This window comes from Oncorhynchus masou, chromosome 30, assembly GCF_036934945.1.
Source record: "Oncorhynchus masou masou isolate Uvic2021 chromosome 30, UVic_Omas_1.1, whole genome shotgun sequence".
In the NCBI taxonomy this organism is placed as follows: Eukaryota; Metazoa; Chordata; class Actinopteri; order Salmoniformes; family Salmonidae; genus Oncorhynchus; species Oncorhynchus masou.
The window spans coordinates 29,867,852-29,894,028 of NC_088241.1; the positions used below are offsets into that span (position 1 = coordinate 29,867,852).

The following is a 26,177-nucleotide window of genomic DNA, read 5'->3' on the forward strand; positions in this document are numbered from 1 at the left end:
CTTTTTCGCCCTCGATCTTCACTTTCACCCCTGATAAGCCCGTCCCAGTCTTTAGATCACCCCCCTTGCCTCCCATGTACAAAGTCAGAAATTAGGACAGACAATTCCAAATAGGATAACTAAATGTAAATAGCATATGGTTATTCATTATGACTGGATGAACTAATATGACACTTGATTTCATATTATGGATTAATTGCCATTAAAGTTCGCATAATGTTTTCCCGCCTTCTAGCCATACCAGCACAATGTCTGAGTGCACTAATTGACTCTGACCATTATCACACCAAATGATCAACTTCTACAGTTAAATAAAGTTTTAAAAAAGAAGGAAAAAAGGTTCGAGGTTTGGGCCTACCCCTGGAGCCAACAAACACCGTAAAAGAAATATGCATGTCACTTGAACCAGTCTTTGGGAGGGAACAATTGATAGCGTACTTATCGACAACTGTTCCCGCATCGGCTTGAACAATTCAAACAAGAGCAGCAGTCCATTACACAACATTAGTTTATTTTGCTCACGCCCACCCTATTTTAAGTCAAAGGTCACTTACACAGTTTAGAAAATCATATAGCGGGTGCAGCGAAATGCGTGTTACTAGGGCTAACAATGCAGTAAAATTCCAAACAGTGTGTGTGTGTGTGTGTGTGTGTGTGTGTGTGTGTGTGTGTGTGTGTGGAGCAGGAACTGAGTCTAGTCTATGTGCTCCAGGGCTGTTCATGCACCATATGGCGTCGTTGTTCATTATTATTTTTTAACTATGAGATGCGTTCAGGTTGTTGTGTCTGGTCATTTGTTTGTGTCCCAGAAACACTACTGGCTGTGCCGAACCTGCCGAGACAGGCTTCTTTCGTTGACACTGCCATTAGACCTGTATTGATTATTCCACTGAAACCCCGTATTGAACGTGTGGTCAATACCCAGACCATGGACCTTTTTTTTTACTGGAAACAAACTCATCAACAACTCCCTCCCTTCCTCTCAGGTCCAAATTGAACAATCATACTTCCCCCTGAATTCATTCCTCTATCTATAGCTTGGGGTGTTTGATACCCCATATCACAAGGTCCTCTCCCTTGTCACCATGCTCCCCCCCCCCCCCCCATAAACACACCCCTTGATCTAACCTTTGCCTCATTTTTTAAGTGATTTTGTTAAGGAAGCAGAGGTTAGAGACCACGAGAACACATGTGGACATATTTTTGAGAATGGAGAATTAACCTACCGCTACTGATATGTGCCTCGATGCAGCCCATTGAAATAGATGAGGCTTGTAGGTAACACTCTGTAAAAGTGATTCATTAATTGCTGTATCCCAAGACTGATGTTGCCGTGGAGAGACAGATTTCCCCAGAGAACAGCCAACAATAATTATTAAACAGTGCTCTTAACCACCAGCAAAGGCTGAGGTAGGACAGATGAGGATGGTGTGCAAAATTAGACACAGATTGGGAGGCAATGGAGGCAATGGATTAGGGTACATCCTTTAACAGTTGACAGATGATTATGTAATGTCATGATTTTATTCAGAGGCATAACAATTGATTGCTTTGCTAAAGCGGATTATACAAGTCCGGTTTTCAGAATGATCTCTTCCCAGTAGAAATGGGCAAGGGAAGTGGACTGACAAATGAATCCTGTTGATTGTGTCTAACCGTGTCTCTCATCAGGTGAGGGTTTTCTCTAGATTCATAAATGAACATTGTCCTATAACAAAATCACAATCATGCTCTCAGTATCACTATTGTTTTAGAGAGACCATTTTTTTCATCACCCCTCTCATGTGATTAAGCCAATACACTAACTATTTGAATGACCCTGTTGGGCAGAATCAGAATAGAACATCAGATGTGCATATTGCTTTACATGGCATTGGCCACAGAGGACAACGAAAAACATATTATTTGCATGAGGAAAGTGTTATTATCAATACATTGTTTGGCCAATATAGGCCTGTGCAAATCTTTTCTGCTGTCCATGATCTACAGAAGGTTTAGCTCTATGCAGAATAGAATGCATCTATGTAAAACATTTGTTTGCAAATATTTGTCTCTTGTTTCGCAATGCTATTAAAATGTTTATTGTGTTTAGAAAAACAACAACAATACAGTTAAATCAATACAGTGTCACAGACGAATGAGATATATGTTTCACCGGATATATAAATCTGAAGCCTCCGGTTGGCATTTCCGCTCACCACCAAATATGGTTATGAGAGGAAGCCCAGTGGCTGGCAGTGGGAGAAGATGGAGTGAGATGGATTTTGGATTTAGATCGAGATCTTAATACAGTTTTCTGTTCCCCAGATTCTAGTTAGAATCTGTTATGAACAGGGTGGACCAAGTTTTGTAGACTTTACCCTTTGCCAAAGTTAAAAATGCATGTATAAAAATGCGTTGTTTAGTAGCGCAAGAACAAATTGAGTTATTGCACACGCACACGCCACAGAGTAGACGTTACCTAACGGAAATATGCAAATATATGCTAGAACGCACCAATAGGATTTCGCTAACTCGTGCTCGGCTCTGCCCACCTTGCTTGTTCTGTCCACTATGATTACTTTTCGCCCATTGGAAACGACGGGGTGTGGTCTATCTAGGTCTAGTTCAAATGTGTTTTTTTTACAGTGTACGTACAGCGGCGTCTTTAATGACGTGGTCGCTCAGATTGCACGCTGCTGACGTGTATGTAGGGAAGTAGCAAGCTGGCTACCTAGCAACTTTAGCGTTATTTTCATTAGATATGTGCAGCCAGTGACAGCTCATAATGGGAATAGTAGCCAACTAATTGACATCAGAAGAGAAATCACAGGTAGAGTTTGCAAGACCTCAAATACATGAGCATACACTACCCAGTGCACCATTCATGCTCAATTAGTTAACGTTAATGATTGGCTGGCATGCTAAAAGCTTAGATGGCGAGTTAGCTAGCTAGTTAAACTGTCTTGTACAGATTTATTGTGCAGCGACAATTGCAAAGATTTCAAGTTATGTAGCTAGCTAACAAGACTTTCGCGATGTGATGTTTAAGCGAGCTAACATTAAAATAACAACACCTGTTCTAGGGTGGGTATAATTTGTGGAACGTTCCAACGGGAATATGTTCCAAAAACTTCGTAGCCAAAAAATAACGCATATAATGTAGCACGATCAATTAACCTTGCTAACGAATAGGCATCAACTCACCACGTAGTTTATTCTTAATGTTTGTCCATAGGCTACCAGAGTGAGGACAGACATTTTTCGGAATAAACGTGGTGAGTTAAACACAATGAAATAGCCCACTCCCTACCCGGTATCTTATTCGGCCGCACTACAACTTTGTACGCGTTGTTTGTTGGAAACCTTGTTATTTACAAAGTTTTTGGAACAGATTCCTGTTGGAAAGTTCCACAAATTATACCCACCCCCTGTTCTAGGTAGTTAGCAAACGATGTAGCAAGCGCCTTAGGCTTGACAGAAGATACCATCCCTACAGTTACTCTTGTTTGCACCGGAGGTCGTAACGCAATCATGGTTACATTAACACACCTTGGAGTCGGCGCGAGATATGGGTCAGAAAACCTACTTAATTGCAGGGATGGGTTATGCCACTGTACTCCAAATGTTACATTTATCCACACTGCTCCATCGAGAAGATTGAAATACTGCTAGTTTTTCCAAACGTCACTTTTCATCCTCAGCTAGTTTGAAGCCAAATATGGCAGTTTCCCAGGAAAACTAGCAGTATCTTTTCAATGGAGCAGTGTGGATGAAGATACAATTTGGAGTACAGTGGCATATCCCATCCCTGCATTGAGGTACGTTTTCTGACCCAAATCTCACACCGGCTCCATATGGTCTTAATGTAATTATGATTGTGTTCCCAGCTCAGTGTAAACACCTGTAATGGTAGGGTCAGGATCTTCTAAAACATGAAAAATATGTGTACTGTCTTTAATACACAATTTTCAGACTACTTAGGATGTTGCAAACTGTGTTCAGCCAAGGGTGTGCAGCATCCTAAGTTGTCCGAAAATTGTATTTAACTTCTGGCTTCACACGGACTGTTTTGTGCAACCAAATACAATTGAAAGCAACACTAGTGTATATAAATACACCAGCATTGCTAAAAGCAATTATAGTTTTTTTGTCTTGTATTTTGAGTACTCATGCATCTGTTTCTACAGACAAGGAATTTGCCCTGAAGTGGATTGATTCCTTCAAGAGCCATGGGCAAACGGAGGATGCCAGACCTGTATAGGGCTCCCTTCCCCCTCTACACAATCAAAGTGGACCCCAAAACAGGATGGGTGATCACTGCAGGAGGGGGAGGCGGTTCCAAGACAGGCATAAAGAATGCAGTGGTAAGCGACTGAATGTTTAGGTGATCATGTAATGGTTTTGCTCTATGGGCACAATCTCTCAATTTCTAGTCTCTTCTCTGTCTTCACACCCTTTTACATTGCATGCATTATGTAAGTGTGAAAATGTAGAAACATTGTGATTCAGCATTTATTTTGATCTAATTAAATCTGAGTAATGTTGTACAGTATTTGCTAAGTTGGGACTGTCTTTTCAGCACTTCCTGGGTTTGGAGTTGGTAGGAGACCAGCACTGTGCCACCCTGGTGCACTCTCATGACACAGACACGCGTGCCACCATGAACCTGGCAATAGGCGGGGACGTGATTGCCGCAGGGCAGGACGGCAGATGCAGCCTCATGCGCTTCAGACAACGCCAGCCCAGGGGCAAGGCCGCAGCCAAAGACGGTAAGGAAGGGACACCCCCAAAAACCTGCCATTCAGTTTTATAAACCTCTTCATACACAAAGTTCAAATTATCTTTACAGATATATTTACTGTAACATCATTCCTATCTTACATTTAATCTCTTACATCGGTGTTTCTCAATCCTGGTCCTGGTGACCCAAAGGGCTGCACATAATTAATTTTGCCCTAGCACTAACACACCTGATTCATCTAATTAAGTCATCATCAAGCCTTTGATTATTTAAATCACGTATGTTTGTGGTAAGGGGAAAAAAACAAAAATGTGCATCCCTTTGGGTCCCCAGGAGAATGATTGGGCAACACTGCCTTACATTAACACATCACTATGCCCCTTATTTTCCAGCAGGGGGTGGCAGTGAGCAGGGTGCAGCTAGGAGACGAGCTGGGAAAGGGGGTAAGGGTAGTGAGGGAGCTGCTGCTAGGGGCAATGTGTCTGAGATGAATGATAACACCACCCAGATCTCTGTTGACACGTTTGGGGAGGTGCAGTCGGACCTCAACCCCCAGGACCCCCTCCAGAAGTGTGTGAGGTTCAGTCCTGATCTCAGCCTCCTATTGACTGGCGGGACAGACGGACACATCAGAGTGTGGGAGGTGAGTTTAAGTTATGCCAAAATAGCCGCCATGTTGCGACTTCTCCCCAATTGTTACTGTGCAGGTTTTGAGCTTGACTGTAATGCCTCTGCTCTCTCACCAGTACCCCTCCTTAAAAGAGAAGTTGGACTTCAAAGCCCATGAGGGGGAAATTGAAGACTTGGACATCAGTCCGAATAACAAGGTACTAAACAACTAATAAGTATATGTCCTCAATGTTTGTCTGTGTTGGAATCACAGTAATGAGAAGGTTATAAACATAATGCGCAAGCTAAACTGGTAAGTGTTTTCTGACCTGTGTGTGTTATTTTGTGTGTCTGTGTAGCACCTTGTGACGGTGGGCCGGGACTTTGCCTGCAGTATATGGAGTGGCAACCAGCTAGCCATGAGCCTCTGTTGGCATGAGAAGATGCCTCAGATAGCAGCAAAGTCATACCGCTATATGTCTTGCAGGCAAGCACATACCCCTTTCTCCTACAAATTTTCATATACCCGGTTACATCACTGACATATGGCTCTGATCCAATAGCCACACCAGCATACCACGTTTTTTATTCTCCCGTTTAGGTTTGGAAAAGTCGAGGACCAGAAAGACACCTTGAGGCTCTACACCGTCCAGATCCCCCACAAACGAGACAGAAAACCTCCACAATGCTACCTTTCTAAATGGGACGGCCAGAATTTCCTACCCATGCTGACGAACCCCTGCGGCACTGAGGTCATCTCCACCCTGGCTGTCAGGTGAGGGAGGATGGAGATGATACCTAGGATTCAATCAATCTTTCCTTGCCCCCCCCTTCTGAATTGGAGAAGATCCCTCCCCTCACACCTTTTCCAATGCATTTTGAGGAGGCAAATCAGAAAGTCTGCGAGGAATTGAGCAAAGATGAATTGAGAAAGAGCCTTATTTGTTAATCTCTGATAAGGTTGCGTAACTGCTCATTGCAGGTACTTCTCTGTGACGTTACTGTGTCATAAATGTAGGGCTGATATGGCCAAAATATCATATCACAATATTTCTCACATTTATGATATGTTTTTGAATAGTAACATTTCTAAATTTGCTTTATGCGTTAGTTGTGCATGATCCTAGGGTGGCTACACATACATTTGAAGTGATTTTCAAAGGAGCTTTCTCTGTTCTGTACTGTTACGAATCCCTTTTGGCCCGACAGTCTAGGGGGGATGGTAATGAGACCCGTAACATAACTCATGCAAATTATTGTGACAAAGGAAAAGTGTGAACGAAATAACCACGACAACAGAAATCTACCGTCAAACTCTAGGTTTAATTATAAACACACGGTAATGGGGGGAGCAGGAAAAGGGGCTGAGCTGGACCCAAGGAAAGAAACAATAAGTATTCAAAAACACCCCTAAGCTAGACTAGCCTACTTTAACAACAGCTAACTAACTAACCAAAAATACAGTGGGTGGTCCGCCCAGTTCTAACTAGTGTATTTAACAAAGTTCACCTACGGGTAGTGTATGCCCAAGGGCGACTTGTCTTGGTTTCCCCCTTTTCCCACCAGCAATCAACACAAACACCATAACCAAAAACAATACTCACAGGTGATGACAAAGTGCTATGAGGTGCTTAAACAAAAGAGAGGTTAAGACACAAAGCGAGAGTGAAACAGAGACCTACAGACATGACATTTACAGAGAGATTGAGCTGAGCTCTAGAACAAACAAATGATGGGGTTTTTAAACCATGGGGAAGGAACTGTGATAGGTCAGGAAATAGGAGGAGGTGTGTCTTCTGATTGATGATTGATTGATGATTGATTGTTGACTGATTGGGGAGTGATGATTTTCACCTGAGAGGGGAGAAGGAGGGAAATGAAACACACACACAGGATACACACACTCACAGGATAACTGTATCCGTAACATGTACAATCAAAATTCAACCAAAAGTTAATCTAATTTGACCATTTCCACACTGCCACGTAGGTGCGCACAATATATGCACAAAAAAAATCGAGGCCTTATTTTTAACTAAGTATTGAGATTTTAGATCAAAACACTTGGGTGTTGGAATCATGGAAATAGAATGATTATTCTACACTCACTAGAGAGTTTTAGGTACATCACCCCATTCACAAAAATGGATTGCTCCTACAGACAGTGTGTTACGTGGCTTGCTATATAAAGCAGGCAGACGGGCATTGAGGCATTGTTACTGTTTGATTGAGCGTTAGAATGGGCAAAGCGAGTGACCTAAGTGACATTTAGTGTGGTATGAACGTTGCTGCCAGGCATGCCGGATCCAGTATCTCAAACGTCTGGCCTCATGGTGTTTTTAACGCACGACTTTGTCTAGGGTTTACCTGAGAATGGTGCGACAAAGAAATCCAGTCAGCAACAGTCCTGTGAAACAGCTCGTTGATGAGAAAGGTTGAAGGGAAAATGGCAAGATTCTTGCCCTCTGACAAGCAAATAACAGTGCAGTACAACAGTGGTGTGCAAAATGGCATCTCGGAACGCACAACTCATGGATGCGCAATTGTACCAGACGACCACACCGGGTTCCTCTCCTGTCAGCTAAAGAAGAAGCGGCTCCAGTGGCCACAGTCACCAACACTGGACAATTGAGGAGTGGGAAAACATTGCCTGGTCTGATGACTGATGTTGCGTCATTCTGATGGCAGAGTCATGATTGGATGTAAGCAGAATCCATGGACCCATCCTGCCTGGTGTAAATGGTAAAGGGTGGTGGTGTACTGGTGTGGGGAATTTATTCCTGGCACACATTAGGTCCCTTGACACCAATTGATCAACAATCATTTCCAACACCTTTGTAAAATCAATGCCTCAAAGATTTCAGGCAATTCTGGAGGCAAAGGGGGTCCAACCCAGTACTAGTTGGGTGTACCTAAAACTGTCTGGTGAGCGTTAGAATGTAATAGTGGGCACTTTGAATACACTATTTGACAGGTCAATGAATGAAAAGGCCAAGCAAGTGTTCATAGAACTTGGAATTTTAATACTAATTGGAGGCGTTATTGTGACTGGGTAGGAACCAAAGTGTTGGTAAGTGTTTCCCATGAGAGTGGAACCCTATAAACTTTGGCTACATTAGAAGTTTCTCTTACTTCATGTAGCTAGCTAATATATTCATGCTTTGCCTATTCCTCTCTGATTTAGAAAATACTGTTGCATAAACAACATGCTGATTTAGGCCTACACCAGCACTGGTATCAGGCTGTATTGGCTAGCTACATTTGCTCAAACTCAGTACATTTATTAGCTAACTAGCGATTTGCATTAGCGGCTAAAACGATTTTAGCCACAACGTTCTAAGAAAATACAAATTAGCTCTTTGCAGACAGTAAGATACAAACTAATAGTGTAATTATAGAACACTTATATTAAGAAGCAAAGTGGAAAGCAGCATCGCTGTCATCAACATATTGTTTAATCTGCTGCATTGACCATGCAGTGAACTGTCGGCAAATGATCTTGTGGTCTAACAGCAACTGCGCTCCTTCAGTGATGGGGCAGAGCTTGGGGAGAGAGACGACTCAAGTTGCGGAGTAAACTATTTAAAAAAATGGAGTGGCGTATCACATTTTAACAAACCAAACATTGAAATACCGTTACAGAAGGTGAAGTAAAAATTCAAACTGGTATGTGCATCAATACGGTATACTGCCTATCCCTGAATAAATGTAATTGTTGTCGATATTTGTTCTTCCCTGTTAACCAGGAGTCAGTGGCTCTTTTTTTAAATTCTCGCTGTGTTCCACAGTGACTCTGGAACTTTTCTTGGCCTTGGGACAGTGACGGGATCAGTAGCAATCTATGTCGCATTTTCACTACAGGTAGACAAACACACACACATAATTAGCTGCCTTTGCTTATCCCTGTGTAACTCCCTATTTATCTTGTCTCATTGTCTCTGTAGAAGTTGTACTATGTGCAGGAGTCCCACGGCATTGTGGTGACCGATCTGGCTTTCCTGCCTGACACTCCCAAAGGCCAGAGCCTCAAAGGGAACAACGAGGCAGCCATGTTGAGTGTGGCTGTGGACAGCCGCTGTCAGATGCACACGGTACGAAACCGAAGTAAGTGGTTTGAATTGGTAGCATTGATTTAGCATTGTGAGCAGTATTGTCTTTTCCTTCACCCTCCTTCGTTCTCTCTCTCCCTGTATCTTCACTGTCCCAGGATCCTTCCCTATCTGGCTAGTGCTGTTCTTCTGTGGCCTCATGGTGGTGGGAGCCGTCCTGCTCCTGCAGCACCTCTTCCCAGGATTCATTTAGACATTGACAGGGATGTTAATTGAAGGGAGAATGAAGGAATCCCAGACCGCCCTACAATCATCTTCAACAACCACAACCTCTGAGGAACTCCCCTGACGCAACTCAACCCTGGAACATGCATCCATCTCCTACCTATCTTACCACACTTACCGAACCATGGAACATTTTAACCACACTTGCCCAACCCTGGACTACATCTACTAGAGCCATTTACCCACTCTTAACTCTATCCTCCCAACCCAACAACATATCAATGACTATACCGTTAACCAATATTTATATCCCCCATCCTTCCCTGTCACCCCTAGCCCTGATTCAGGACAGCCCAGTGAACCATCCTTGCTCCTTCCACCCACAATTCTGCAAGACTCAAGAATTTCTCTTTTTTTTCTTGATCTGTATCAATCAATCATAATCTTCTTTTTGATTTTATACCATGGTGGGGAGTTAAGGGCTCAGCTTCAGTTCTATATCATCATGAATGCGCAAAGGATGGGGCCTTTTTATCGTAGATATTTAAGAAAATGTACAATTATAAATATAAAATGTGAATCATTGCTCTGTCTGTCTCCATCTGTCCTGTGCATACATAAACACACACTTGTAATTTTAGAAAGTTTGTTGGATAAGATTTCTGCATATGGACTTTCTGTACCAGTTTCCATTGAGGCCTGTTTTTCCTGCTTTGTCCACTAGTGGGTATCATAGACCAAATGTTTTTATCTAATATTGTTCATCCCAGACTGGAAAGCAGTCCAGGCAACAGGGCATCATGGCCTTCAGGAAAAACTAAATAAATTGTGTTTGTGGACTCCCCTTTTGCTCCATTTCCAATGTTGAAAGACCTGGCAAGTTTTTCTCTGAAGGCTCCTGTATAGTATCTCTAATCGTCTCCTTTCAGGCCTATTCCAGCATTAAACCAGATTGACAGGTGGAAGAGTGGTCTTTTTCTGCTTCACACAGCTCCACAGATGTGTTTATGTACAACCATTCAGTCTGGGCCCAGGGCTTGCTCTGATTCGTCAGAGCTGGACCGACTGATTCATATTAATGTGGTGGTCCTGGGTGCTCTAGCCACTCACATGTCATTTAACACTACTTCGCTAAGATGGTAGAAAGTGATAATGTTCCAAAATAAAAGATGAGGCAGGCTATGATCCAGTGTAAGTGATGGTTTTCTGTATCTTGCAGAGTCTACATACTTTATATTAGCATTGTATGGTCTTTTGTAGCATGGCATTCAAGATTCTGCATGTTCTAGACCAAAGCACCATGGAGAGTGTTTGGTTTGTTTCAAATGGCTGACTAACACTATCATCAAGCTGTATAGTTCATCTGTGTTTGTTTCAACCAATTAAACACTTTATTGGAATCTCTATTGTCGAGGCTTAATGGCCTTCAACTAAAGAGCTTTAATGATTTTCTCTTCCACTTTCTCCACACTCTTTAAAATAATGCCACCAGCCCGTCTTGGGTACCTGAATATGTAACGGCTTGGTTCTGGCCCCTCGTCTTACCACCATCCCTCTACATGCCTGGCATATGCACTTGCGTTGTTGCAGAGATGGAAAGGTTGCTGTGATACACTGGGACGTGTTCATTAAGCACCAAATGGAAGACGACGGACTAAAACAGGGAGGGACTACCTGGAGTTATCCAATAAGAAAGGCACATTTTAGTTTCCCATTGCAAAACGTTTTTTTTAAATGATTTCCGTTGTGTACCCTTATTGAACATGACCCAGGGGCATAATAACGGCACAAGGTTGAAAATATTAGAGATACAAATTAGAGGTATAAAATGGACATTTTCTACCATGTGGAATAAATAACTTTGTAATCTGGGACATTTTAAATGTTTGGTCCCACCAGTTCACATCATAACCTTTATAGGTGCTTTGCCAGTGACAACAAAGACACTTCTTTAGGAAACAAGAAACCTTGAGAGGCTTGCATTGCTGGCATGTTGGCCACAATATTGTTTGGCTTTGGCATACACGACACATTGGATGGGGTTTTAGCCTTAAACCAGCCAGCAGTTGGATTACATTTTTTTAAAATCAGAATTGACTTGCCAATTGTCCCTACTTAAAGGCCTTTGATCACGGATGGGTAGAACTTCAAGGAGTGTGTGCTCTACCTCTGTTCAATTTCTGTTACAGCGGCAGGCAGAATATACCTTTAAAAGGTTGAATGAAGACGGTTTTATTTCAATATCAAATAATTTCTGGGTAACTATTAAGTACCTTTAAGTGATTATTTTAAATTAAAATTATCAAAAAGAATAAAAAATTAGGAAAGAGCAATTTCTCGAGAAAGAATTTTGTTCGGACTGTGGAGTGGGGAGGGGAAAACTGAAAACTATCTGTTCTTGGCAGAGAGGTTTGGAACTCTTTCTTATTGTTCTATTAACCTGGCAGGCCAAAACTCCATCCCACCAAGTCAGTCAGAAATTCCAGGCAGTCTTTTCAAACAGCTCTTCCACTAAAAGGGTACTATCATAATTTTCACAATTTCACAATACTATTCCAACCTCATAATGTGGAAGTATATACAGTGTAAAACACAGAAATCACATTTCTGATTGCACTGGGCCTTTAAAGACATTCTCTGGTACTTTTGTATACTTTTTAGCCAGTGGTCTGAAAGTAGTCCCTGAAAATTGCTTACTATGTGCAGATATGTGTACCACCTCATTGCTCTCGCGCTCTTTCTGCCGAACACTGAGTCGTTGGGCCTGCCCTGCAACCTCGTTTGATAACGCTGGGCAGGCCTTTTGCCAGTTGTCACTCAAATGCGAGGGGCTGAAGCTCATTGGCTAGAACACAAATTGCTAGGGGGCTGTCCCATATAGAGGAAATGTAGGGAAAATGTCACGGGACAGTTTCAAGAAACTAGGGATTTTGTGGCTAATTGTGGTAAGACAGTCATTCTGCTCATTGATTATGAATGTGTAACAACGTTGGCTATGTTTCTACTTAACAGTGCAGAAATATGTATTTGATGTTTATGTACACATTTTGCTTGGTTGAATTTACATATCAATAAGGTGTTATGCCATCGGTCATGCCTGCAGATAAGGGGAGATCGCAAATTTAAATTCTTCCCACTCTGATATTGACATTCAAGTGGTAGGTCACATTCTAAAATACTGTATTCTATTTCCATATTTATAATGCGTAAGAGTTCACTATGCACATATGTCCTGATGTGTACAGTGGCTTGCGGAAGTATTCACCCCCCTTGGCATTTCTCCTATTTTGTTGCTTTACAAAATGGAATTCAAATAGATTTGGGGGGGGGGGGTTGTATCATTTGATTTACACAACATGCCTACCACCATATTTTTTATTGTTAAACAAACAACAAGTAAGACAAAAAAACATAAAACCTGAGTCTGCATAACTATTCATCCCCCCAAAGTCAATACTTTGTAGAGCCACCTTTTGCAGAAATTACAGCTGCAAGTCTCTTGGGGTATGTCTCTATAAGCTTGGCACATTTAGCCACTGGGATTTCTGCCCATTCCTCAAAGCAAAAACTGCTCTAGCTCCTTCAAGTTGGATGGGTTCCGCTTGTGTACAGCAATTTTTAAGTCATACCACAGATTCTCAATTGAATTGAGGTCTGGGCTTTGACTAGGCTTTTCCAAGACATTTAAATGTTTCCCCTTAAACCACTCAAGTGTTGCTTTAGCAGCTTGGGATCATTGTCCTGCTGGAAGGTGAACCTCCGTCCCAGTCTCAAATCTCTGGAAGACTGAAACAGGTTTCCCTCAAGAATTTCCCTGTATTTAGTGCCATCCATCATTCTTTTAATTCTGACCAATTTCCCAGTCCCTGTCGATGGAAAAACATCCCCACAGCATGATGCTGCCACCACCATGCTTGGTGTTGGGGATGGGGATGAGATTCTTGGGGGTGATGAGAGGTGTTGGGTTTGCATCAGATCTAGCATTTTCTTTGATGGCCAAAAATATCAATTTTAGTCTCATCTGACCAGAGTACCTTCTTCCATATGTTTGGGGAGTCTCCTACATGCCTTTTGGCAAACACCAAATGTGTTTGCTTATTTTTTCTTTAAGCAATGGCTTTTTTTCTGGCCACTCTTCTGTAAAGCCCAGCTCTGTGGAGTGTATGGCTTAAAGTGGTCCTATGGACAGATACTCCAATCTCCGCTGTGGAGATTTGCAGCTCCTTCAGGGTTATCCTTGGTATCTTCGTTGTCTCACTGATTAATGCACTCCTTGCCTGGTCTGAGTTTTTTTGGTGGGCGGCCCTCCCTTGGCAAGTCTGTTGTGGTGCCATATTCTTTACATTTTTGAATAATGGATTGAATGGTGCTCCGTGGGATGTTCAAAGTTTATGATATTTTTTATAACCCAACCCTGATCTGTACTTCTCCACAACTTTGTCCCTGACCGGTTTGGAGAGCTCCTTGGTCTTCATAGTGCCGCTTGCTTGGTGGTGTCCCTTGCTTAGTGGTGTTGCAGACTCTGGGGCCTTTCAAAACAGGTGTATACTGAGATCATGTGACAGATCATGTGACTTCTGAAGGTAATTGGTTGCACCATATCTTATTCAGGGGCTTTATAGCAAAGGGGTGAATACATGTGCACGCACCACTTTTCTTTTTTTAATTAAAACATTTTTTTTAAACAAGTTCTTTTTAAAATTTCACTTAAACAATTTTGAGTATTTTGTGTATGTCCATTAAATGAAATCCAAATAAAAATCAATTTAAATTACAGGTTGTAATGAAACAAAATAGGAAAAACGCCAAGGGGGTGAATAATTTTGCAAGGCACTGTATATATGTGTATGGTAACTGTTAGATATTGGGGGAATCCTGGGATCTGCTTTTGTATGTTATTGCTGTAAGAGCGAGTTAGCTAGCATGCTCTAATTGTAATGGTCACATTAGCTCCCTGCAAATTCACAGTTATTTCCATGCTAACAGACTAATCACGAATCTACAGCCATCAACATACTGTTGTCCTGAATATCTAATGTGCTTCTGTGTGTCTATTGTCAGGTACTTACATTTATTGTATTTTGTACTATTTTTGTCATTGTTATGATGTTTGATTATAAAATACCCTGTCTAATATTGACATTCAAGTGACGAATCAAGAAATCTACAGCCATAAACATATTGTTGTCCTGCACATCCAATGCGCGTCCTTGTGTCTATTGTCAGAATAAACACAAATCAACTGGCATCACTGGCTGGACAGTCCTTTCTTTAAAAACACAACGCAAGAGAGTCACGAAGTATGATCACATCTGTTACACTACTGGTGCTGAAACCAGTTATCTTGTCTTCGCTGGACAGCTGTTACACATGCATGAACTACACCAAATCAAATCACATTTTATTGGTCGCATACATATTTTTAGCAGATGTTATTGGGGGGAAGCTAAATGCTTGTGTTCCTAGCTCCTGCAGCTCCAGCAATATGAACTAGACATTGACACATCCAGCCCAAAGCGAGAGGTTTAAAAATGACTTAGTCGCTAAAGTACCGGAGCATGTCTTTAAGGCCTTCATTGATAACAAATGTGTGCATGTGTGTACTCACACAGTGTGTTTGGCCAGCAGGTGGCACTGTGTGTCTGGCAAATTATTGCTGTACAGTGGTGAAAGTCCCCATGTTGTTGATCTAACCTACATTCTGATTCAGTTGAAGCAGCACAACCTTCCCACACATCCAAGCCAGTCATCACGGATTGGGGGGATAGACTCAGACCTCTCAGACTCAGAGGTCTATGGTTTCTCCAGAGAAGTTCAAGGCCACCTCACAATGGCAGTGTGTGTTTCATTATGAAGCTCTCTAAATGCTGTCTGTCCAGCCAGCCATTCCTGGTTTTACTTGTCTATATGAGAGATCGAAGGGGCAAGTATCAGTCATCATTGTGCTGAAAATCCTGAGCTCCATCAGTGAGACAAAATTACGTCCTAAAAGGTCAGCAGCATGTTTGCGCAACCCCCTCGCCCCTCCAAAACATCATTCTTCTCACCAAATTGTGAAGCCGATTCAGACATTTCCCCAAATACACCCCCGCCCTCCAGCCAGCCTCCTCCACCCCACGACCCGCCCCTACATCAGCACAAGGCAGGAAACCCAACTCCCACCTCTCACCTACATCGCAGCCCAGCAGGAAATGAATTCCCCAGACAGGCCAGTGTCTCAAACTCCATGAAGAGGAAGAAACACCATCTCTTTCTCTTTTTTCACCTCCTGTCCTCCCAACAACGCACATACCCTGTCGGCCCGCTGTCTTAAACTTGCCAGACCAGTAAAATGGTTTCAATTTGTCTAAGGAATTGACTGGTGGCATGGGGCAAAATGGCTAGACAGAGAGGGGGAAGTTTGTTTTCTCCATAGTGGTGACTAAGCCAGTGACCATGATTATCTGTCTCATCGTGGTGATTGCTTTGGCGTACCTCTGATAATACAGTAATACAGTAATAATGCAGACCAGGGTCATGTGTCTCAGTGGATGGGTTTTGTTGGCTGGCCAGTCAGCCTGGTCTGCACAGAGCATTGGGGACTCCTGTTCAAATGAGACTACTAAAACACTATTGTTTTCATGAATGGATATGTGAGTTCATGGATCAAAACTTGTGGGACAACATGGACTCAGGGGTAGATGTAGCATAGCAAATGTAAATGTGGTACACTCCAATTAGCATGATAGGTAATGATTTTTATGGTATGTATTAATTTATGCATGTCCATTATCCATTTCATATAAATCATGAATTCATACGAATTACAATTTGTGTGAAATGTTACAAATTGCAATTTGAACAATATATTACGAATTGCAATTCATACAATATTTTACGAATTTGCAAAATGCATGATATGTTACGAATTCCAATTTGTTGTGGCTAATGCTAGCTAGGTGGCTAACATTAGCTAAGCCAGGGGTTAGGGTTTAAGGTTAGGGTTAAGATTAGGTGTTAGGTTAAAGGGTTAGGGGAAGGGTTAGCTAACATGCTTAAGTGGTTGCAAAGTAGCTAAAAAGTAGTAAGTAGTTGCAAAGTTGCTAATTAGCTAAAATTGTCTGTGATGAGATTTGAACGTTTGCGTTATATGCCTACCCATCCACCCCGACCAGCCACTCTACTTTTGTTTTTTTGCCTTAAGTAACCTTCTGTCTTATGTAACCATCACAAACATAACATATCAAATAAATTTCTACTAATTGGAGGGTCCCTGATTTACATTTACTGTTACGTTTAGTCTATGAGAACAGGCTGAGTGGGACCACTGGTTCAGATATTGTCATGTTGAATTACAGGGAAACATTGATCTTCTATGCACTTCTCTTCGCTTCTCGTGTAAAAAAATGTGTGATAGAAATCATAAAACTTGCATGTTTCCACTATAAAGGCAGGCCTCTACCGTTGCTGTTTCAGGTGTGTTGAAGATCAAGCATTTCAAATTAGGGAAGGAAAAAAATGCATTCTCCCGGATTAAGAAAAGGTTACCCGGGGTCAAAAGCACATAAAATACAGTCTTAAATGTAGTACAGTTAAGCAACCATGAAGGGTAATGTGAAACAGACAAGCAGGGCAAACATTATACCTGCCTTTACCACTATCAGCACAGCAAACAACTAAGATATAAAAGAGACCCCCCTCCCACACACACACACACACACACACACACACACACACACACACACACACACACACACACACACACACACACACACACACACACACACACACATGCTATAATATTGTAACGACGTTCTTCTGTTGAAGGAGGAGCGGACCAAAATGCAGCGTGGTGGTTACTCATGTTTAATAATGAAAATACGACTAGACATGAAATAACTGAATGTACAAAAACAACAGACGGAATGTGAAAAACTATACAGCCTATCTGGTGAACATAAACACAGAGACAGGAACAATCACCCATGAAACACTCAAAGAATATGGCTGCCTAAATATGGTTCCCAATCAGAGACAATGAAAATCACCTGACTCTGATTGAGAACCGCCTCAGGCAGCCATAGACTATGCTAGACACCCCACAAAACCCCAAGACAAAAACACACCACAATAACCCATGTCACACCCTGTGACCTGACCAAATAAATGAAGATAAACAAAATAGATTTCGACCAGGGCGTGACAAATATAAAATACTTTCTCCGTAATTAATATTACCTGATTGAGCTAATCATGTAAATGTAATTAACTAGAGAGTGGGGGCACCACAAAATAATATTTATAGAGCTGTTATCTTCCGAATAAACTGTTAAAGACCTAGTTATATTTTATATCAATAGCAGTCAATATTAATCGTCACCTTAATTCAGTCTCATCTGAAAGTTGTAAATTCTTGGTTATCTTCACGAGCCCTGGCTAACAAGTTGAATCAGCAATACAAAATTGGGTTTAATTATTTATTTACTAAATACCTAACTAATCTCACAGAATTACACATGCACATAATTAATCATAACTTGATTACAAATTACGTCATAAAGGAAAACGTACCTAGCGGGCTGAACAGATATGACAGCTTGTTACGCAAAAGAAAAGGGGCTGGGTTTGAGTGAAAGAGCGGGAAGACTGAGGAACAAAGGGAGAAGCTGTGCTATCGTAAATACAGTATCTTATGCATTCTAAATTACCGCCCATTTGGAAAAGGAAAATGCAATAAATATTTACTCTGAGATGCGCTTCGGTAGGTTGGTGGTAGATGGAAGGCCGTGTTGCCAAACTGAGACCTTTGAAGAATGTCTCTGGTGGTCAATTGGATACGTTGTAGTAACGACGTTGTGTGGTAGATGGGATACTCTGTCTGTTCCTTCCTAACCTGCGTTTGCAGCTGCTGTTGCTAACTCAACGGCTAGGAGGTATCACTTCTGTAGTGAATAAGAGTTCAAAATTCATACCATTCGCAACCAAAGCTCACGCTGATGTTGGCTTTGTTCTGTAGTTATTATCTGAACCATTCTGACATCGGATCGTCGTCCTCACATCCTCGGAACAGGAGGTTCAATTGTCGTCAAGGCTTTATATAGGAAGGGAGGAAAGGGGTGTGTTTCGTAGTTTACAACCTATGTCTCTTCACGTGGGCGGGCCACTGGGTCAGGCCTAATTCACTCATGAAAACCCAAATCTCACATTTTATAAGTTAAAATCACATTTCATCCTGTCACGAATAATTTCATATTCAAACATTTAAATTGAACAACAATTCCATGTGAATCCGATAACTTTGATGTGTAGACTTTCCACTTTAGAGTTTATGTCATCTTATCAACCGAACTGACATCATATTCATTAAGTACCACCGCATATGTTCAATTGGTCGGATTACCAGAATATAGTTCATTTCCCCCCACCTACTGATGTTCCCAGAATCTCTATGTTAACCAAGGGTTTTGCAAATGTAACATCAGTAGGGTAGAGAGAGAAAAAGGGGGGAAGAGGTATTTATGACTGTCATAAACCTACCCCCAGGCCAACGTCATGACACCCCATTGACTTATTTCACATTTTGTTGTGTTACAGCCTGACTTCAAAATTTATGAAATACATATTTTGGTGGCTAACATTAGCCACTTAGGTAACATTTAGCCACAACAAATTGGAAATCATAACAATAATGTTTTGGAAATCCGTAAAAATATTGTACAAATTGCTACAACAACCCTTACATCCTTGTGTTCTCCTTCGATCATCATATGCATCAAAGCCATATCGGAACATTGGTATCCCATGTGTCTGTTAATTGAGTATTGCATATGAAGGCTACACTGGAGCTTTTTCTCTGGCTGTGGCTATCAGGACCGTGTTTGACGTAGAGCCCTGCACAGGCATGAATTTTAAGCCTATGCCCGCGATGTTCAGGCTCTACCCTACCCAGGCCTGATTGCTTAAAGGCCCAGCCCTGCCTGAAACCCGAAATAACTTCCCTTATTAGTACATCCATTAACTGCTACTCTCTGTCTGTCACTTGTTCCCTGTGCACAGCTCACTCTGTATGCGTTCTGCTCATGGAGCTCAGAGTCTGTGAGTATCTATAGCAACTGCTCTGCTTGGGCTGCTCTGCTCAATGAAGAGACATGAGAGAGCTGTTAGCTACTTTTTGTCTCTCTAAACTCAGACAAAACTCAAGGAACATCAATATTTTCTTTGAAACAATCTCTCCTGCCTCATATTTGACATAGTTGAAGCACTTCTGATACCATGTCATGATCTTAGTCAGATATGACTGTACTACGCAGCAGAGCACGAGCAAATGGCTCAGCTTCAAAATGTTAATGATCAATTTAGTGATACCCTAGCCCTGCCCATACTCTAGTTATTGATGAAAATGCAGGCCCTACCTGGCCCTAACCCAATGTATAATGTTGGGGCCCATTGGGCTCGGGTCGGGTAGCAGAGCTCTAGTTTGAAGAAGTCGCCCCCTCCTGGTAGCCTCTGCAGCCCAGAAGCCTAACCTTTCATAGCCACATCACAGCAGCATAGCGCACAGCAGTGGAGAGGCCAGGCCAGCTGCCTTTGACTGAAACCTCCTGTCTACTCATCTCCATCTCTCAGCCATCTCTTGGATGGGAGAGAGTGAATTCCTCATTATCGTATGGTCCTCTCTATAGATATAAAATGTTTTATATTAATTATACACGATCACTCTTAAGGTCTTTTCATCCATTATTGGGAACCGACAAAGAGCGAGAAACCACTTTGAACAAAATGTGTAACATACCTTTGTACAGCACCATAAGGAGTACAATACATAGGCTGTGTCTGCATGCATGTGTGTGTAGGCTATTTCATGTTTGACTTTGATTATGTGTGTTTGTTAGAGTGAGTGTAATTGTGTGGCATAGAACTGAAACAGTGTAGTGTGCTTATGTATCTTTCTGTGTGTGTTTGCAGTGTAGTGAGTGAATATGTATTTGAGTGCACTGTATGTGTGGCTGTGTATTTGAGGTGAGTACAGCATATGGGGGATGGAGTGACTATGTGCTTGGGGATTGAGTGACTGTGTGTGTGTGTGGGAGAGTGCTGTAGTCTAGCAGTGTGATTGTATGAGGTGGAGGGGTAGCCAGAGTGGCACCAGGTACAGTGCTTTATCAGAGATGGAACACATTAGAGTGTGTTATTGCTTCAGCATGTTTCAGCCCACACTTTACTTCACTCCCACTCACACCTAATCACAACCAGTTTGAATTGGAAGGGTTTAGGGGTTAGCTTTAAATTCCACAGATAAATTATACATTTATTTTAATTTGCGCTCAACCCTGTCTCTTTGTGAGTGTCTCTGTGTGTGTGTGTGTGTGTGTGTGTGTGTGTGTGTGTGCGTGCGTGCGTGCGTGCGTGCGTGTGTGTGTGTGTGTGTATTGTGTGCTGTGTGGATGTGCATACTGTATCTGTCTGTGTGTGTGTGTTCATTTGGCTTCCAAACCTGTGCACTTGGCAATGTAAGACGAAACAGAAAAATACTGCTTGAGATTGTTGGTGGTCGAATGTACAGTAAAACGTTATCAGCCCTGAGTTTAATTTTGTGGTGGGCAGAGAAAGAAAGAAAAAGAGTTTGTTTTTGACAAGAAGCTGTAGGGATGGGCTGGAAAGAAAATAGCAAATTTCTGTGTCAGGGACTTTAATTGTATGGCCCCTTAATCTGGAATGATTCACCCCCATGTCTGGGAGGCAAAAAGTGAGTCCGTTTTTAAATGTGGACTAGAACCTCATCTCGAACTTCCTCCCATACCTTCCAGTGGCCATGCGCTGTTTATTCTCATCCGGCCATTGTTTGAACACTGCTGACCCATCTCACCAACTCAGGGTGGTATGCTAAACAGGCAGTCTTGCTGGCACGGATTAAACAAACACACACACACACACGCATATATACATACAGCCACATGCGCACAGCAGACAGATATAGGCTGTAGACTTGATAGAGAGGTGTGCCTCTGTAGACGCCAAGTCCTACCCAAAACCTGGCAGGCCTATGTCTTTCTAAACATTGGTGTTCTAATGGTATCTGTCAATGCCATTTCAAAACATCATAACTTTCCCCACAGGAGAAGTCAATTATAATCAGATTACATGGGATGGAATGACACCTGATGAGATAACTAAAGCCCATGTGTTATAGTCTAGTCTAGCGTCTAAGCTCTTCCCCTAGCAGCGAACCCAGGCCAGTGGTGACCTAGCCACAATGAGCCAGGCAGTGAGTAAGCCGGGATTTCCAGCGAGAAAACCCTGTCTCCCATCCCACACACTCACAACACAGACACGCCACAAGTGTCTGCGCTGGGGCCCCACGTCACTGACGTCAGCCATGGAGCCAGCCGGCCCACGGCTGGTGTGGAAATCTGTCGCACACAGCTAAAAGTAGCCATGTCTGTGGATGTGTGTGTAAATACGCCAGAGCCCAAATAGAAGACCACATGAACAAGAGGAGAAAAACAACAAACAAGAAATGAAGGATGTAAAAGTATCTGTTTTTCCTTTTCATGAACAAAATCTACCAAGACAAACAACAAATCTCTTTAACTCTTTCGATATAAAAAAAATCATAACCCTGCAATGCCTGACCAAGCATGTCCTATACATATAAAATAGTAGGCTAAATATTACCATTTTAATTGGCACACCACCACATACACACACACAACCAATAGCTACAGTAAGTTGAATTTGCTGGCAGAACAGTATTGACGTTATGACTCTCCTGGCTTGTGCTCACAGGACAGTAGACAGTAGACACAGAGCGGAACTGGACCATGGCAGCCAAGCTGTACAGAAAGCCACAGACATGTTATTGAGGCTGTGACGCATAGCCCTACGTGTCAACCAAGCTATATATAACCAGCAGTAGGATGTTTGTTTGTGTGTCACACGTCATTGTTTCTAATCATACTGTGCATTGTGCCATGTGCGTAGAGTCTGGCCTACAAGAAAGCCTTGGTGGCGAACCTTAACTACGGTTCTGCCCACCCATTTAGTCACAGTCTGTCTGGGCCATAGACGGATTAGCTGACAGCATCACGAAAACAATGCATACGCTTCAATGTGGCAGAAGTCTGTTTGTTTATTTATGTTTTCAATTAACATTGGAGACTAAATATAGTTTACATGTTGTGAACAATGTAAGCCAACCCCATCTGTTTTGTCCCATAGCTGAGCACATGTTGGTTTTGTTGCTAAACAACCAACCCATCTATCGGTCTGAGCACTTTCTCCCAGCCTGATATACAGTGGGGAGAACAAGTATTTGATACAAATCAAATCAAATTTATTTATATAGCCCTTCGAACATCAGCTGAAATCTCAAAGTTCTGTACAGAAACCCAGCCTAAAACCCCAAACAGCAAGCAATGCAGGTGTAGAAGCACGGTGGCTAGGAAAAACTCCCTAGAAAGGCCAAAACCTAGGAAGAAACCTAGAGAGGAACCTGGCTATGTGGGGTGGCCAGTCCTGGCTGTGCCGGGTGGAGATTATAACAGAACATGGCCAAGATGTTCAAATGTTCATAAATGACCAGCATGGTCCAATAATAATAAGGCAGAACAGTTGAAAACTGGAGCAGCAGCACGACCAGGTGGACTGGGGACAGCAAGGAGTCATCATGTCAGGTAGTCGTGAGGCATGGTCCTAGGGCTCAGGTTCTCCGAGAGAGAGAAAGAAAGAGAGAAAGAGAGAATTAGAGAGAGCACACTTAAATTCACACAGGACACCGAATAGGACAGGAGAAGTACTCCAGATATAACAAACTGACCCTAGCCCCCCGACACATAAACTACTGCAGCATAAATACTGGAGGCTGAGACAGGAGGTGTCAGGAGACACTGTGGCCCCATCCGAGGACACCACCGGACAGGGCCAAACAGGAAGGATATAACCCCACCCACTTTGCCAAAGCACAGCCCCCACACCACTAGAGGGATATCTTCAACCACCAACTACACTGCCGATTTTGCAGGTTTTCCTACTTACAAAGCATGTAGAGGTCTGTAATTTTTATCATTGGTACACTCCAACTGTGAGAGATGGAATCTAAAATCCAGAAAATCACATTGTATGATTTTTAAGTAATTAATTTGCATTTTATTGCATGACATAAGTATTTGATACATCAGAAAAGCATAACTTAATATGTGGTACAGAAACCTTTGTTTGCAATTACAGAGATCATACGTTTCCTGTAGTTCTTGACCAGGTTTTCACACACTGCAGCAGGGATTTTGGCCCATTCCTACATACAGACCTTCTCCAGATCCTTCAGGTTTCGGGGCGGTCGCGGGGCAATACGGAACTTTAGCTCCCTCCAAAGATTTTCTATTGGGTTCAGGTCTGGAGACTGGCTAGGCCATTCCAGGACCTTGAGATGCTTCTTACGGAGCCACTCCTTAGTTGCCCTGGCTGTGTGTTTCGGCTCGTTGTCATGCTGGAAGACCCAGCCACGACCCATCTTCAATTCTCTTACTGGGGGAAGGAGGTTGTTGGCCAAGAACTCGCGATACATGGCCCCATCCATCCTCCCCTCAATACGGTGCAGTCGTCATGTCCGCTTTGCAGAAAAGCATCCCCAAAGAATGATGTTTCCACCCCCATGCTTCATGGTTGGGATGGTGTTCTTGGGGTTGCACTCATCCTTCTTCTTCCTCCAAACACGGCGAGTGGAGTTTAGACCAAAAAGCTCTATTTTTGTCTCATCAGACCACATGACCTTCTCCCCTTCCTCCTCTGGATCATCTAGATCACATATGTCAGAGTCAAGGCCCGCGGGCCACATCCGGCCCGCGAGAAGGTTTTTTACGGCCCCTGGGATGATCTTGATTTATTATTAGAACCGGCCCGCAGACCGCAGCAAGCCGGCAGCCCGCAGATCTTTTACACGCACCAATACTACATTTCCCACAATGCAACGGTGACGCACCGAGCAGTAGGCTGCTTCATTTCAATATTTATTGGCACAGCAGTCGTCAGCATCACAGTAAAATTAACTTTCAGATACCCATCAAAAATGGCAAAACGGAAGGTGGACACTGAGAACCGGGGTTTCAAACAAGGTGGGAGTCGGAGTATATGTTCACGGAGGTAGCTGGAAAACCTGTGTGTCTTCTGTGTGGAGAAAGTGTGGCGGTACTGAAAGAGTATAATCTGAGACGACATTATGAAACGAAACACGCGGACAAAAACAAGAATATGGACATGGAACAAAGGCTACAAAAGGCAGAGGAATTAAAACGAGGCCTCAAATCTCGACAGGCTCTGTTCAAAAAAGCCAAATCACAAGGCCAGGCTGCTGTCAAGGCCAGTTTTATTTTGGCAGAAGAGATCGCTAAATCAGCCCGGCCATTTACGGAGGGGGATTTCATCAAAAACTGCATGATTAAAGTTTGTGACGAAGTTTGCCCAGAAAAAAGGCAACTCTTTTTAAATGTGAGTCTGAGCAGAAACACCATTGCCGAGAGAGTAGACCAGTTGTCCATCAATCTAAAAGAGCAGCTTGTGAAAAAGGGAAAAGATTTCATTGCATATTCCTTGGCTGTGGATGAGAGCACCGACATTCAATTCTCCACTCAATTCTGAGGATTTCCTCAGCTCAGAGCCTTACCCCGAACATTGATGAACTTGTGGAAAAGATGGGACACCACCAAGTATCACCCTCAACCTCAAACAAGTGAACATTACTGTGCAATCACATATTTAGAGTTTTTACTCAGTTCAAGTTTAAAAGTTAAAGTTTAATATTTGTTTTCACTGCATGTTACTTCTCCTTAAACAAAGTGTTGTTTTTGATTAATAGATTTTTGCACTTTATTTTATTGTATTTCAATCCAATTATATTTTAAAAATATTTCAGTTGAGTGGATGATAGAAAATTGCTATTATTGTTTTTTTCTTTGAAGTAAATTTAGCCCACTTTTGCTAAAATAGAAAATATAGGCTACTGATGGTGCCTTGAATACCGGTTTCTTTCATTTAATGTTCATGTTATGGGGATTTTTATATAAAGGAAATTTGTCTTTTGTGTCTGTTGAAAATTAAAGATTACTGACAGAGCCATAAGAAAATATTGCTTTATTTATCTGATCATATTGGAATATATTTGTTAGGTTTTCAGTAGGTTCAATTAGGTTCACTAGACTATATGCGTCATTTAAAAAATTTTCAATGAACATTCGAACAGTCCGGCCCTCGGCTTGTAGCTAAATTTTTTATTTGGCCCTCCGTCCATTTGACTTTGACACCCCTGATCTAGATGGTCATTGGCAAACTTCAGATGTCTTGGCCATTGTGGAGAGGTTGGAGTCTGTTTGATTGAGTGTGTGGACAGGTGTCTTTTATACAGGTAACGGAGTTCAAACAAGTGCAGTTAATACAGGTAATGAGTGGAGAACAGGAGGGCTTCTTAAAGAAAAACTAACAGGTCTGTGAGAGCCGGAATTCTTACTGGTTGGTAGGTAATCAAATACTTATGTCATGCAATAAAATGCAAATTAATTACTTAAAAATCATACAATGTAATTTTCTTGATTTTTGATAGA

The 26,177-nt window shown here is 42.2% G+C and overlaps 1 protein-coding gene across 2 annotated transcripts; it reads left to right on the forward strand.

The window, feature by feature from the left end:
• The first annotated feature begins 2,638 nt into the window (after positions 1 to 2,638).
• On the forward strand, positions 2,639 to 10,191 carry LOC135522503 (prolactin regulatory element-binding protein-like). 2 transcript variants are annotated; one of them, XM_064948806.1, is made up of 10 exons: positions 2,639 to 2,812; positions 4,170 to 4,346; positions 4,562 to 4,751; positions 5,116 to 5,366; positions 5,470 to 5,550; positions 5,692 to 5,819; positions 5,934 to 6,107; positions 9,121 to 9,193; positions 9,277 to 9,436; positions 9,540 to 10,191. In XM_064948806.1, the coding sequence occupies exons 2-10, from the start codon at positions 4,212 to 4,214 to the stop codon at positions 9,632 to 9,634; spliced, it is 1,287 nt and encodes a 428-aa protein (XP_064804878.1). In that variant the 5' UTR covers positions 2,639 to 2,812; positions 4,170 to 4,211; the 3' UTR covers positions 9,635 to 10,191. The 2 variants fall into 2 exon arrangements, with proteins under 2 accessions (XP_064804878.1, XP_064804879.1); XM_064948807.1 differs by having other exon boundaries at positions 5,119 to 5,366.
• The last annotated feature ends 15,986 nt before the right edge of the window (positions 10,192 to 26,177 follow it).

Coding starts and splice junctions, on each gene's coding strand:
- LOC135522503 (XM_064948806.1), top strand. CDS start 4,212: ATGGGCAAACGGAGGATGCCAGACCTGTATAGGGCTCCCTTCCCCCTC. Junction 4,752..5,115: donor CAAGGCCGCAGCCAAAGACG/GTAAGGAAGGGA, acceptor CTTATTTTCCAG/CAGGGGGTGGCAGTGAGCAG. Junction 5,367..5,469: donor GACACATCAGAGTGTGGGAG/GTGAGTTTAAGT, acceptor CTCTCTCACCAG/TACCCCTCCTTAAAAGAGAA.